A 13901-nucleotide genomic window follows, 5' to 3' on the forward strand; every position below is an offset into this window, starting at 1 on the left:
GCGGCAGTGCATACATATTTACATATTTGAGTCTATTATCACTGTGTGTCTGCATCACTGTGTGTCTGTCTGCACAAAACACCATGATGTTGGGAGGCGGGGTTCATGGTTCTGGCAATGTAGACAAGATGGTGTGTATTCCCCAAGATAGATCAGAGACTATCTGTTTCTTCCCAAGTACAAAAAAAAAAAAAAAAAGATTGCCATCATTTGCTGCATATATGTAATCTTTGTATATGCACATATACCAAAATCCCAAATTTACACATGTACAAATATATGTTATTGTAATGGAATCATCTGTACATGAGTTACAATTTCACCTTAGGGTGGGGGTAGAGGGTTGTGGGCAAGAAGATACTGCACTTCCAGAGCAGAATATGGGATGGGGAATGGGGAGGATGTAAGAACCTCTCCTTCCTTCCTAGATTGTTCTTTTTCTTTTCTTTTCTTTTTTTTTTTATCAGAGCACTGCTCAGCTCTGGCTTATGGTGGTGTGGAGGATTGAACCTGGGACTTGAGAACCTCAGGCATGAAAGTCTCTTTGCATAACCATTATGCTATCCCCCCAGCCCCTTCCTAGATTTCTGAACTCATCCAAGCACCAGGTTACCCCATCTGATAGCCTTGACTAAGTCAATGGTTCTAATATTTGAGGAGCATTTTTTTTTTTGGGGGGGGGGGAGAAGGAGATAACACATTTTGCTAAAACCGGCATCCTTTAAATCCCGGAAGTTGGAATTTAGCTAGTACCTGTCTTTGACTAGACCCTCCCCCTGTCCCTAAACACACTTGAGGGGTTTAATATTCTTGCTCTGTACTAGCCAACAGTAGTCTCAGGCAGGACACAGAACAAAACTTTTCCAAATCCAGCATGCCCCTTTGCAGCTGTCTCCCCTCCTGCAACTGCTTCTTAAGCCTGTGGCTACCTCTGCCGAAAAATTGTCTTTCTGATTTAGGTCAGTGAATACCACACCACTGGCTTCTTCCCAAGTCAAAAACTAGGAAATGCTTCACCTCTGGTTTGACCAGTGCCAACATTTCCCTGGTCTTTGAAGCAGCAAAGTCCTGCCAATATCTGAAGTGGATGATCCAGGCCTAAACTGATCAAGAGTTTCATTTTCCTACCCACCCGTGCAATGATTTCTAAATGCCCACGCAATGATTTTTAAAATGCTCACTTTAATAAATAAGCATACCTGGAAAAAGCAGAATACCACTCAGTGTCTACCTGATGAAGGTGTTTTCCCTTTTGTGGGAAGAAAGGCTACTTACTCTACTTGACTCTTTGCTCCCCTCCTCCCTCCTCTCACAAGATGGCAGCTGCAGGGGCAGCCACAAATAGAAAATGAGAATCTTGTTAATAACAGACCCCAGACCCCAGCATCAGCACTAGCTCAGTGGAATAAGCTATGGTGCAACTTGGACTCTGGTTTGTCCCCCACGGGGCCTATAATTTGAGTCCTTTGCGAAGTTCAAAGCTTTCACAGGGTCTTAGCAAGGTTATTTAGAGCTAGATGAAGCCTAGCCAGCCCACTTTGGAATTCCTCTCCCCTACCATCCCATACATGTATTTATTTTTTAGGTGGGTGCCTCTTAACAGTCTCACCCCCTTTAATATCAAATAATTTCAGTGAGAGGTTTCTTTCCTGTGAATTTAGGCAATTGTTCCAGAGTGGAAAAAGACAGAGAGAGAGGGAGAGATTTATTTACGGCGCTCAAAGACACTAGCTCTAAAAAAAAAAAAAAGATTTATTTCTTTATTAAGGAGCTAGTTATGTTCTGGAGCGGTTGTTTACATTCAATTTTTTTTCTGCATTTGCTCTCAAGGCTTGTTTCAAATAGGTGAGGCCATCCTGGAGATTAGCAGAGGACGGACCAAGTGACATCTGGACAGGAACAGCAGATCTGGCTCAACATGGGCGTGCAGAGTAAAGAGAATACAAATAAATACGGCACTACTCAAAAAGACAGAAAGAATCACAGCGGCAGCCAGAGCATGGAGAGCTAGTAATCTCAGGCAGTATCTAGTAGGGTTCAAAACGAAAGTAGGTTGAGAAATGGAGGGATCCCACAGGGCGACTTACTAGAGTGAAAAGTTTCTGAGCAAAAATGGTACTATTGGCTTTTCAAGTATCCATTCACTTCAGATGATTCAACTGACATAATGCGTAGATTACAGGAGAATTATTAGATGTCAAATTTGACATCATCTTGAGACTTCTGTCCCTGGCCCAGTACTTTTTTTGGTTGAAGGAAGCCAGGAGTACACACGATCCTCTTGTGCTTTTCTGAGTATTTGGCTGAGACTTCCCACCCATCTGTCAGATAGTAGTACATTTACAAGATAGTCAAAATAACGGAGTAAATAAGACACCCAAGTCATTCACTATAGAAGCAGAAATGAAAATATAAATAATACATTTTAATCAAATAATAGAAAGTAAATATTCTGCAGGCATAATTTTCTTTAAAAAATTAATAGACTTCTTTCTTTTAATTTACTCACCATAAAGAAAAGATTTAAATGTTCAAGTGCACTTGTCTGATTAATAAAGCATTTTAGATTCAGTTATTTAGTGCTAACCATTAGGAAGTTTATGTTGTTGAGGCAAATCACAAACTCATTTAAAATTAGCATCATAAAAATATAGCTACAAGGTCAGTATCAAATACCCTTACATAGCACAGCCTAGGGGCTGTTTCTCTACCATAGTAAAATCTCTGGAGACATTCAAATCCCTTTCCAAGCAAAGAAACCTCAAGAGCCATACAAGAAGGTAGCTTAAATTACAGGTAAAGTCTTTTCCAACCAGGAAAATAGATGGTGTCCACCAGCATATGTTGATCATTAGTTTTAACAGTCTTTGGTAATTTTTTTTTAAATGTTTAAATAGAAGTTAATTGGTCGGGCCTTCGGCTCTGTCTTCCTCCAGCTCTTGGATTTCCTTTTTGGCTTCCCCATCTTTCACCTCCTGTCGGGAAACAGGGAACTTGTCTTTGTTGTTCTCCTTTTTCCACTTCATTCTCCTGTTCTGGAACCAGATCTTCACCTGTCTCTCGGTGAGGGCTAGAGTGTGGGAAACCTCGATTCTTCTCTTCCTGGTCAGATAAGGGTTAAAGAGGAACTCCTTTTCCAGCTCTAGGGTTTGGAACCGGCTGTAGGTTTGTCTTCCTCTCCGTCTACCAGGAGCTGCTAATTTAAAAAGAAAACACAAGGGAAGAAAAGAAAGAAAAACAAACTTTTTTTTTTTTTTAACCGGCATGGTGCCTCTTCGGTTTGCTGGAGTTTTCTCGAACAGTTCTAATGTGTCAAATATATTGAACTGACATATCTACATGTGCATATATATGTGGAGAGAGAGAGAGAGAGAGACTGAGCGAGCGAGAGACAGATGGATGGGTGTTTGTTTGCAGGCTAAAGGAGCAGAAATTCTGTCTCCACCATTCTGTCCCTCTCACCTCCACGTGGCTCCTGCTTTAAGGGGTGGGGGGTCACTGACTTCAGGAGTAAGAGCCACTGTAACCACTACACCAGGAGAGAGAGAGGGAGGGAGGGAGAGAGCGAGAGAGAGCGCGAACTTGAAGGCTAGAACGTGAGGTGAAAGCAGATCTCCCTTTCCCCCTCTCCCCGCTTTAAAAAAAAAAAAAGAAAGAAAGAAAAAAGAAAAATCGCATCCCAACCTTGTGGTCTCATCCAGGGAAACATTTGAGACGGAGACGAGCTCTGATTTAAGTGGTCTGGGTCCTCGCCAATATTACCACTGGACGATTTACAGTCAGGATATTGTACCAGCTCGGCCTCTTGCTGGGTCGTAAAAATCGGCTGTCTCTGTAAGTTATCGTATCCGTAAAACTTCGCGGGCTCCGCGTGACAGGCCATCCCGCCGCAGGGGGGAGGCGGCGGCGGAGGCGGAGGGTGCGGAGGCGGCGGCGGGGGGGCGGCCTGGAAGGCTGCGGCCGGGCTGCCTCCGCCGGGGAGGAAGTAGTCCTGGCCCGGGCCCCGGCCGCCCCCTCCGCTGCAAGCCGGCCCGCCGGGCGGCGGCGAGGGGTGCGGGTGCGCGTGCGGGTGCGGGTGCGGGTGCGCGTGCGCCTGCGGGGGCGCGTGCGGGAAGCCGGCGGCACTGTTGCCATAGAGCTGCAGGGCGGCGGCGGCGGCGGCGGCGTGGCGGCCGCCGACCTCGGGCGCGAAGTGACAGTCGTAGTAAGTGGGATTGATGGCCTCGCCCGCCGCCGCCGCTGCCGCCGCCGCCGCCGCCGCCGCCTTGTACTTGGAGTACAGCGGGTTCACGAAGTACGAGCTCATCGGGGCGGCGGCCGGGGGAGGTCGAGGAGCGGCGGGCGGGCGGGCGGGCGGGCGGCACCGTGCAGGCAGGGCGCGCGCCTCACCGTGGCCGCACTGCCGCGAGGGCCTCTGGGGCGGCTGCTCGCGCTGCTGGGCCCGCCGGGCTACGTCGCTGCCGCCGCCGGCCCGCACGCCCGCGCGCCCGCCCGCGCGCCAGTCGCCTCTGAGGCCCGGCCGCCGCGGGCGCTGCGCTACTGGGCGCTCATGCCCGGCTCTCGCGCCCGCCGCCTCGCCCTCGCGCCGCCTCCCTGGCGGCTCGCAGGGCCTCGCCCAGCCCCCCGCGCTCCACGCCCGCCCGGCTTCTCCCGGCGCGCGCCGGTTCAGCCTCAATATAATCGCCGACGCCCCGGGTGACCTGCCCCGCTGCCTCCACTGTTTCCTCTCAGGCACCAGGCGGCTCTGAGCGCACCGGGACAAGGAAAAAAAAAAAGTGCGCCCGGCCCACGGGGACACTGGCTTCGGTTTACAAAACCCCCGCTCCGAAGGGAAAAGGAAAAAAAAAAAAAAAAAAGCCTCAACCCGTCGCCACCTCTCACCTCGCCCCCCCGCCCGTGACCCCCTCCCACCGCTCTTGCCGGCGCGGCTGCCGCCCCGGCGCGCCCCGGCGAGGCATTTTCGCGCCACGCCACTGCGCGGAGAGGGAGGGGGAGACGGGGGCGAGAGCAGCGCGCGGAGGGATCCGCGCGGAGGCGACACCATTGCTCCCGACGGGACGCCTCACGCCGCCCGGGAGATGCCTCCGCCGACCTTAAAGGGGGCCCATAAAGCCGCTCCGCCGGGGGCTCGTCGTGCCCCCTGGGGCCCGGGGCTGGCGGGGCGGAGGCGCCGCAGAACCTGCCACTTGGGGGAGGCGGCGGGGCAAAGCGCGGCCTCCCAGGGCCGCCGGGACTAGGCTTCCCCACTGAGGTTGGCCCTGGCGTTGGCCCTGGTGAACTTGCAGGCTCAGCCCGCAGAACCCGGGCCGAGACGGACCGGATCCCGCACGAGTTAGGCCCCGCGGGCTGACTGGTTGAATTGAAGGCCACAAGGGTGGCCCCGAAGCCTGGCGTTATCAGAGCGAATCTAAACCTTTCTCTACCAGCCCAGCGGGCCTTGTGGAAATGAGATGTACATTTACCCTTGACGCACTGCACGCCTGGCTGAGGCTGCCAGGTTAATTGATATTTAATGGAAATCATGCCCGTGAATATAGTTTCCATCATTTCACCCTCGATAGACGTCAGCACAAGGCGCAGGGTGGAGGGGCGGGAGGCTGAAGAATGTAGGGGGAGGGCAGGGGAGGCATTCGTATTGCAGAGGGAGTAGATAGAAAAGCCTGCAGAAACGGGGGGCTCTCTCGGGGGTGGGTGGGCTTTCCTCCGCTGGGGCGGGCGGGGACCCCGGGTGGCGGCGGGGCCGAGCCCTGCGATCCCCCCCCGCCCCCCACCCCGGGTCTGGCCTGCTGCGGTCGCACCAGTTCCAGGCAGCTGCGGGCGGCGCCCGTGTTTGGCTAGTTTCTCCTCGCTCAGCCTACCTCGTGAATTTATTGGAAGCTGAGCTCAGTTTAAAGTTATTAAATTGTGTGTTTTTTCCCTCCATTTTTTAAAAATTTTATTTTAAAGAAAGCAAAGAGAAGGATCCTCCTAACTTGTGAGCGCCCAGGAGAAGAGTCGGCATGTAGGGAATGCAGTGTGAATCGGCCTTGGATTCCTCACTTGAAAACCTCGCTCTCAATCTGCTTGGCTTTGCACCGCCGACCGCCGCCCACCCGCTTCAATAAATGCAATAGGTCTCCGACGATGCAATAGGTTTTTTCCACTCCTGCTCGGCCCTTTGCGTGGACGCTTGGGGTAAAAGGAAAAGGAGCCCTTTCTTCTTGGGTACAGTCCATTGCCATGAGGACTCCAGGCCCACCAGCTTGGTAACCAATCTAGCAAAAACAAAAAAGAGTTTACCCGGGACGCCCTCCCCCCCCCCCCAAGTTAAACCACACCAGCCCCCGGACTTTTCGTATCCAATGCAATTACCTAAAAACCTCAGAAGGCAACCCCGAAGTTAGAGCACCACAATGATGTTCAGCTACTTGTAGATGAGTCCAACCTGCAAGTAAGATTCTAAAAGTCAGTCTGGTCCGGGTAGACGGAATATCATACATAACTTGCAAATGCTGATTTAAAAAAAATAGGAACAGGATGGAAAGTCATAGCAAGATCTTAATGTCGAAGACTTGTCGTTAGTTGACTCTAGGGAATGACTGGAAATGGTTAAAGTCAACGGATGGCCTAATGAATCTCCAGATAATAAAGGCAAACTTTAAGTTTTAAGTTAGTAGGGAACGCAACAGACTTTTGTTGGGGTGGTAGAGCGTAGGATTTATTTTATTTTTACTGTTGTTTTCTGCTGGTTATCGCCAGGTTAAAAAAAAAAAACTTTCAATCCGAAGTTGCAGGAACTGACTCTGAAAGCTAAGTTTGTATTTCAATCTTGCAAATGCCCAATTAAAACAATAATTTCTAATAAAGCCTTGGAACTAACTTTTGGAATTGTGACTTTGCACTTCACTGTTCAGCGTGTGTGTGTGTGTGTGTGTGTGTGTGTGTGTGTCCATGCGCCTATGTTTAAACTTTCAAAAAATGAGGGGGATTTTGGAATGAAATGGGGAAAACCTGAACTCAGGTTTCAAAAATAAAAGGTACCTACTAGAAATCTGTTCTTCCTGGGAGGCAGAAATCTCTTTTTCTCTCTCTCCCTCCTCCCCCTCCCCCCTCCCCCTTCCCCCTCCAGTTCATTTCTATGTATTTTGGCCTAAATAAGAAAACATTACACCACATTTCCTCTCGGGACAAAACACTTCCCCTTCCACCCAAGCATTCTGTCTATAACCTAAGTGGGGAAAGAGAATGATTCACTTCACCAAAAAAAAAAAAAATCTATGCCTTTTCATGTTTCCCTTTTGATAGACTGCGTTAATTTGCCATAGCATTTTATAGTTTCAGGGGTGCCAAATTTTCTGAAATCCGGACTAAGCCAAAGTTTTATACCTAACACGCTGGAGAATTTAATGGTGCATATTGCTTTATTTTTTGTTAGATTTATCCTGATTTAGAATTTAGAAATAAGATTGTAAATAGTTTTAATCAAAACCACTCACCACTGACTGCGGCAATGCCTTTTACAAGATCACAAAGTGGAGCAAGGGCGCTCTCTAGTGGCCAAATGAAATCTGGAGCTGAGGAACCTCCCTATTGAAGTCAAACCAATTCCAGTCTTGCTTTTTAGTTTGACTGGGGTTTGAATGGTTCACTCTAATAATACTTCATCCCTTTGATTGTCAACAAGTCAAGTGCGGCAAATAAGGGCTTATGAAGCCAAAGATATTTGTGCTCCCAAGAGCTTCCACTAGTGTCTTTTCCAAAAGCTTCCAGCCATTCTCTTGCCAGATACACTAAATCTTCATTCTGTAGCCACTCACAATCTATGATGGACTAGAATGAACAAAAATCCCAACTTTCTGAATATTAATTGCGACAGGGTTTCCCCCCCCCCCGAGGGAGCTAGGCACTTTTAAAATTAAGAAAGTATAGACAATTGATTTTTTTTCTCCTCTTAAGGCTTTTACATATTAAAATAATGGATATTTGCTATTTTAACTTTATAATTTTAATGCTTCAGGTCCACTGGACAATGGCTGGGGTAGTGAGTGATGGTGGTGTTTGGTGGATACTAAATTATTGCTTTTTGTTTTGGTTTGGTTCTTACTGGATCTCTGAAATGACTTTTTGGAAAGCCCCATCAGACTGTATTAACACCTCTATACATAACAAATGTTTAAATTTACATATAAAGTCCGATGAATTGAGTATGCACACCGCTTGATTTTTTTAAAGATTTTAGTCTGCTTAAGTGTTTCCTTGAGGATACTCTACTATAAATATTTTTCCAAAAATGCTTTCCTCTAGTTCAGCTGTAATGACTATCTTTGTGAGCAAATAAGTGTAATTTCCAACAGTATTATCCTATCCATGTTTGCAGTCAAGCGCTAGTAACTTCATCTTTCCTCACTGGGAGAACTTTCCTTGACCCAAGATCAAGTAAGCCTCCAGAGTCCATCCCAAACAAGCTGGTTTTTAAAAGAACCAATGAGACCGCTGCCACAGCCAAAATATTAGAAAGAGCCACCCATGGCAGGCTACTTTTAATATCCAGCCCATTGAAAAAAATCAGGAATACATCATTCCCCCCTACCCAAGTTTATTTCCGAGGTGCTCACACCTCATTTGAGGCTCCGGTCTTCTAGGTCCAACACAGTTTTGTTTATATTTTATTGTCCAGATCTAAGACCCAGTTTTGTCTGCATTTTTTCCTTTCCTCCCACAAACACAAACATCAAAATGAGATGGTTTCAAAGCGAAGCGCCGGACCTGTCGTAAACTCATTACCTCCAGACGTCTCGCCGGCTCGATGGCTTTATGACACCTTGGCTCTTCCTGTTTTCAAAGAACCTTAGGTATCGGGTTGGCGGTAGGGGCGGGAGCACCGAGCACCTTCGGCCGGATCTGGGCCTTGGCTTTCCCTCCCAGCCCACCCCCCCCACCCCCGCTTTTCCTTCAAGTCCCCTCTTTCATCAGGATCCCCCAAAACTCAACCATGTCCCCGCCTTCCTCCCAACCCCTGTTGCCGGGTGCCGCCGCCTCTCAGGCTGCAAAGGCTGTCCTGGGCCCGAACCCTCACTTACAATGACCTTCATTTTAGCCTCTGAATACGACCGTCGGAGGGCCAAGCTGGGAGCTAAACACACAGGAGCTGACTGGGGGAGGGGCAGCAGAGTGGGGATAGCTGCGGACCAGAGCCTTGACCATTTTGGCCTGTTAAGGTCACATTGGGACTCCTGTGGGGAGGGCAGGAGGCTCACAGCTTAACCAGCTCAGCCCTTCTGGAGCCAGCCAGCCTCCCAGAGCCAGAGGAGTTGCTCTGTGGTGCACAGTAGGCTTCTCCCTTGTTTGGGGGGAGGTGGGAGAAGGGAAAGTGATGTCTGAGGTGTGGTGTGGCAACACCCCAGTGAGATTACCTGGCTCCTGGGGCCCAGGGTGTTGCTGGGCACTACTGCTAGACTGACACTGGGCAGAGTTTCCCCCAGGTGCTGCAACCTGAGTGGGGGGGGGGTGCCAGGGACCCTCCAGGAGCTGTGCTCTAGCTGGATTCAGACTCCCAAAAGGGAGAATCAGAGGCACACCACCAGGCCTCTCAAGTGCGAGGCCCCACCCTCTGCTTTTTCTTTGAGCAGCATCCCCCTCCCTGGGCTGAGGGAGAAGCCTCATCAGGGTGGATATTTCACAGAGACACAGAAAACAGCCACACAGTGTTCAGGGCCAGCGTCTGGGCTCCATCTGATCAGGTCAGCATTTATTGGTAGGAAGCGAAGCGGTAACATTTACAACTGGTCCTCGAGCAGGAACCGGGAGAGTTTCCACCCGCAGCTGCCCACGCGAGCCCAGCCCTCCCGGGGAGAGAACAGCTTCTCCAGTGCACTGAGAACAAGTCCCTGGACATCTTGCTCAGCCTCATTCAAAGTCTCAGTCCAGGGCCCACAGGCTCCCTGAGGAAAGGGGGCTTTATAACCTGTAGGCAACCTGGCTGGGCCTCAGCCTGCAGCGGCTTCCACGGGTGTCTTTGCTCTGCCTTCATTCTTGGAATAGGGGTGCTCCTGGGCCCTGCTTGAGCAGCTCTGGTGGGGTGGGCAGCTAACTACAGCACTGCTTTTCAGAAACATGGGGTACATTTACGTAGGAGAGGGTTCCTCAAGCCAGCGTGCACTCACAAAATGTAGCATTTCCTAAGGAACCAAAAGGGTGAGAGAGGGAGTGGGCACAGAATAGGGCAAAACCCCAAAAGCCACTTGATTTCTCCAACACATTGGTGAGCAAATGGAGTTCCCCCCAATACCTCACAGAGATCAACCACACAGTCACTTCTACCTAAAAAAAAATAATAATAAAATAAAATAATAATAATAATAGGGGGGAAGGTTGTCCAAATCGCTGGAGAGATTCTGGAAGCCAAGCACCCACAAAGAAACCCCACCGCCTTGGCTAAACAGAGTGGTTGGGCCGCAGCTCAGCCGGGTCAGTCTCCTTTGGGGCATTTCTCCTTACTCATCTTTTTCATTTTCATCCTACGATTTTGGAACCAGATTTTGACCTGTCTCTCTGTGAGGTTTAGAATCCTCGCCACCTCGTAGCGCCGGTCTCGGGTGAGGTACATGTTGAAGAGGAATTCCTTCTCCAGCTCTAGCGTCTGGTATTTGGTGTAGGGGCAGCGCTTTTTCCGGGTTGAGCGAGCGTGGATCCAGTTTGCTGCGGGGTTGTCTATGAAGGGGGGGTGGAAAGGGGGAGCGAGGGGCGGAGGGGAAGCAGAGAAAGAGAGAGAGACGGCAGGGTAGAGAAGAGAGGTTGTTAAAATGAATTTCAGCAAGGATGGGCGCTTTTCACAACTTGGGGGGAATTATCATAAAAAGTCTTAATGCCCGCGCTCTGTTTACCGTACAAACCGCGCGCCCAGGCTAGGTGGTTATGGGAAGCTTTTTTTTATTATTATTTTTTTATTTTTATGGACGCATGTTGCTCGCCTAGGCTAGGGTAGGCGTCTAGACGTTTTTATAGGTTAGTAAAACTATCAGTTTTGCACATTCAAGCCTTACAGGTTTCAGCAATAAATCAGGGGGCAATTTCTTTTGCACTTACTTGGGTCAAGTTGCTGCGGCGGCTGCGGCGGCTGCTTCTCCTCCTCCTTCAGCGGGCAGCCCGGACTCGGGTGGTCGCTGCAAGCCGAGGGCTCCGACGAGCTGCCCGCCCCGGAGCCGGAGCCGGAGCCGGAGCTGGAGCCAGCCCCGGACCCGATCCCTGCCCTAGGCCCGCTTCCCCCAGCCGTCGCCGCTGCCTTGTCCCGTAGGAACGAGGTGCATGCGAACTCAGGGCCGCCGCTCCCCTGGGACTCCCGGGCCGCGGAGCACTCAGTCCGTTTGGAGGAGGAAGACGAGGAAGTGGAGGAGGAGGAGGTGGCGGCGGCGGCGGCGGCGGCGGCGGCGGCGGCGGCGGCGGCGGCGGCGGCGGGGCTCTGGGCTCCTCCGGTTTCAGGCTTAATCCCGTAGTGTCGCCCGTTGGGGGCGCCGCCAGGACCGGGGCTGGGACCGGGGGCCCCGCCGCCCCCGCCGCCCGGGAAGCCGGGCAGCGGCTCCATCCAGGAGCGCACGTAGCGGCCGGGTTCGGAGGCGGCGGCGGCCAGGGGCGGCGGGGGCACGTACGGGTGGTACAGGCCGCTCATCGCCGCCGCCGGGGGCTGGGCGGGCACCGCGGACCAGGAGGCGGAGAACACGGCCGATTTGGGGGCAAAACTACACGAGGCGAACTCGGCGGCGGCGGCGGCGGGGCTGTCGGCCACACCTGCGGGCCTGCCCTGCGCGCCGGGCCCCGGTGGAGCGAAGCGCGCCGCGAACACCTCGTCGCCCTCATGGCCTATGAGCGAGTCCACGTAGTAGTTGCTCAGGGCGCCGCTGGAGGACATCCCGCGGCCCCGCGCGCTCTGGCCAAGGTTACACTGCCCGCCGCCGCGCCGCTCCCCGCCGGCGCCCGAGCGGCCGACTAGTTCGCAGGCTGCAGCCTCCACCATTGGTCGCGCGGCCCACGTGATCATATTTACCAATACCGGGAGTAAATCAGTCCGCTAAACTGGGGGCTGCTGAGATTAAGAAAAAAAAAATCATCATCATCAACATAAGCTCTGCAATTAGAGCCCGCGGGCCCCGGCCCGTGCGCCCAGTTCGGCCCGGCCTTGGCACGGCCACACCGCAGGCGCGCCGGGGACCACACGCCCCAGCGCGGCCGGAGGAGGCGCTTCGGGACTATTTGTTCGCGTCCACTTGGCGCCCCTGGGGTTTCGGTGCCAACCCCGCGAGGCTGTCGGTGCAGACGCCCCGGCTTCGAGGGAGCCACCGCGCGTCCTGGGCGCGCTGGGCGCGGGGCCGCAGCCGGGAGCCGCCGGGGTGGGGAACAGGGTCGCGTGCGCCCCGGGCTGGCGGGCCTGGCGAGGCGGCCCCCTGGTGCCCAAGGGCAGATCTTCTCCCAGCGCCTCTCCCCCTCCCCGAACCTGCCCCCCCACCCTGCGCACACCCACACACACACTCTCTCACAGTTTGTCGTGTTGTTTAAAACAGGTGGAAGACCTCTGTAATGATATTATGCCTTTCAATAAAAATTTTATGAGGTGTATTTGATTATAGATTAATGTGTCCCTAATAAAACGGACGGATGGAGCAGCTCCGAGGGTCCCCTCCCCCTAGCACAGTCACACACTCTCGCTATGCACACCCCCGACGTGAGGCTGAGCACACGCCGCGGGCTGCGGGTGAGTCGGGGTGGCCAGGCCCGCGGTCTGGCTGCCCACCGCAGGGCCAGCGGGCTGGCGGGGCGGCACCGCATGTGGCCACCCCACCCGGGCGCCTCGACTTCTCCAGGGCTGCAGGAAAGGGCCTGGAAGAGAACACGCCACAGGACAGAACCCAAATGCTAGTGCAGGCCCACTACCGTCCCGCAGCCCAGACCCTGCCTCAAAAAGACACCTAAAGTGCATCTCCAGGGCAGGGTTGGGTTGTTGGGCTACTCTCTTTCGACAACCCCCCCCCCCCCAGAGGTAAGACTGGACAGCCTTGAATCTGAGGGAAATGCCCATTGTCACTCCCAAATCCATGGTACAAAGCCTCGGAAGCTCGGCTGGAAGCAGAGACAAAAGCAGCCTGGCGCCAGGGGCTGAGGATATATTCCTAGCTCTACAAGTTTCCCAGTGCACCCTTGGAGGGTAACCAGCCCACCTCCAGCCCCCCGGAAAGGAAGGGGGAAATGGTTAGTTATGGCCTGATTGATTGTCTTTGCCAGTGGCTTTCTGGTTCTGGTCAGAGGAACTGTCTTTGCCAGTAGCTCGGTTAACTCTGAAGCATGGCCTCCTGTCAACAGACAGTGGGGCTCCCTACACCTCGGGAAGGGTGAATTCAAAACTGCTTTCCTCTACACACATGCTTCTCACCTAAGGTCTGGGGCAAATCTACTCCAGTCCCCAACCTGGCACGGATTCAGAATCCACCACTCTACCACCCCCGGGAATGGTTCCACTAAAGTGCTCTCTGTCTAGGAATTCCAAAACTTTTTTTTTTCCTAGAGAAAGTTTAAAACTCTAAAGAATAAAAATTTTAACCTCTCTCCACCCCATACTTCCTAGATAAGGGTTCTAAGGCTCATAGTTCCTAGGTGGATTGTTTTTAGGACAGGGAAAATGATAAAGATATATTTTGTGAAGTTACTTGAAACCATTGGACACTTTGAAACTGCAGTATGACCTGCAACTCTGCCAACTGTCTTACCCAACCTCAAGACCTTCCCTTCTTTTTCTCTGGCAGGTCTAGATAATTCTGGACTATCTTGGGCAATGTACATCAGCATAAATATAATACATACGCAACAAACTGATAGAAGCTGGCTGGACATGTCCAAGGACTGAGAAGGCAGCTGAAACGCTCGGCTTCCGGAGA

At 52.2% G+C, this 13901-nt stretch overlaps 2 protein-coding genes and 1 long non-coding RNA gene across 4 annotated transcripts; all 3 read right to left on the bottom strand.

Annotated features, from left to right (window-relative positions):
- Window positions 1-2404: 2404 nt before the first annotated feature.
- HOXD8 (homeobox D8) lies at window positions 2405-4998 on the bottom strand. 2 transcript variants are annotated; one of them, XM_007524688.3, is made up of 2 exons: window positions 3685-4998; window positions 2405-3193 (listed from the first exon to the last, which is right to left on the bottom strand). In XM_007524688.3, the coding sequence occupies exons 1-2, from the start codon at window positions 4304-4306 to the stop codon at window positions 2901-2903; spliced, it is 915 nt and encodes a 304-aa protein (XP_007524750.3). In that variant the 5' UTR covers window positions 4307-4998; the 3' UTR covers window positions 2405-2900. The 2 variants fall into 2 exon arrangements, with proteins under 2 accessions (XP_007524750.3, XP_060033656.1); XM_060177673.1 differs by having other exon boundaries at window positions 2405-3196; window positions 3685-4983.
- A 904-nt stretch (window positions 4999-5902) lies between these two features.
- LOC132534245 (uncharacterized) lies at window positions 5903-6429 on the bottom strand. The gene is made up of 2 exons (XR_009545925.1): window positions 6352-6429; window positions 5903-6254 (listed from the first exon to the last, which is right to left on the bottom strand). It is a non-coding gene; the product is annotated as an uncharacterized LOC132534245 (long non-coding RNA).
- A 3252-nt stretch (window positions 6430-9681) lies between these two features.
- HOXD9 (homeobox D9) lies at window positions 9682-12485 on the bottom strand. The gene is made up of 2 exons (XM_007539198.3): window positions 11065-12485; window positions 9682-10689 (listed from the first exon to the last, which is right to left on the bottom strand). Exons 1-2 carry the CDS (start codon window positions 12011-12013, stop codon window positions 10448-10450), a joined length of 1191 nt encoding a protein of 396 aa, XP_007539260.2. The 5' UTR covers window positions 12014-12485; the 3' UTR covers window positions 9682-10447.
- Window positions 12486-13901: the final 1416 nt, after the last annotated feature.

This window comes from Erinaceus europaeus, chromosome 18 (assembly GCF_950295315.1).
Source record: "Erinaceus europaeus chromosome 18, mEriEur2.1, whole genome shotgun sequence".
Taxonomy (NCBI): domain Eukaryota; kingdom Metazoa; phylum Chordata; class Mammalia; order Eulipotyphla; family Erinaceidae; genus Erinaceus; species Erinaceus europaeus.

Excerpts from the sequence above, each read along its gene's own strand:
- HOXD8 (XM_060177673.1), bottom strand. The coding sequence starts at position 4,306 with ATGAGCTCGTACTTCGTGAACCCGCTGTACTCCAAGTACAAGGCGGCG. Across the intron at positions 3,197-3,684 it reads TCCCTGGATGAGACCACAAG|CAGCTCCTGGTAGACGGAGA; the intron begins GTTGGGATGCGA and ends TTTTTAAATTAG.
- HOXD9 (XM_007539198.3), bottom strand. The coding sequence starts at position 12,013 with ATGATCACGTGGGCCGCGCGACCAATGGTGGAGGCTGCAGCCTGCGAA. Across the intron at positions 10,690-11,064 it reads GCCGCAGCAACTTGACCCAA|ACAACCCCGCAGCAAACTGG; the intron begins GTAAGTGCAAAA and ends CCCCCTTCATAG.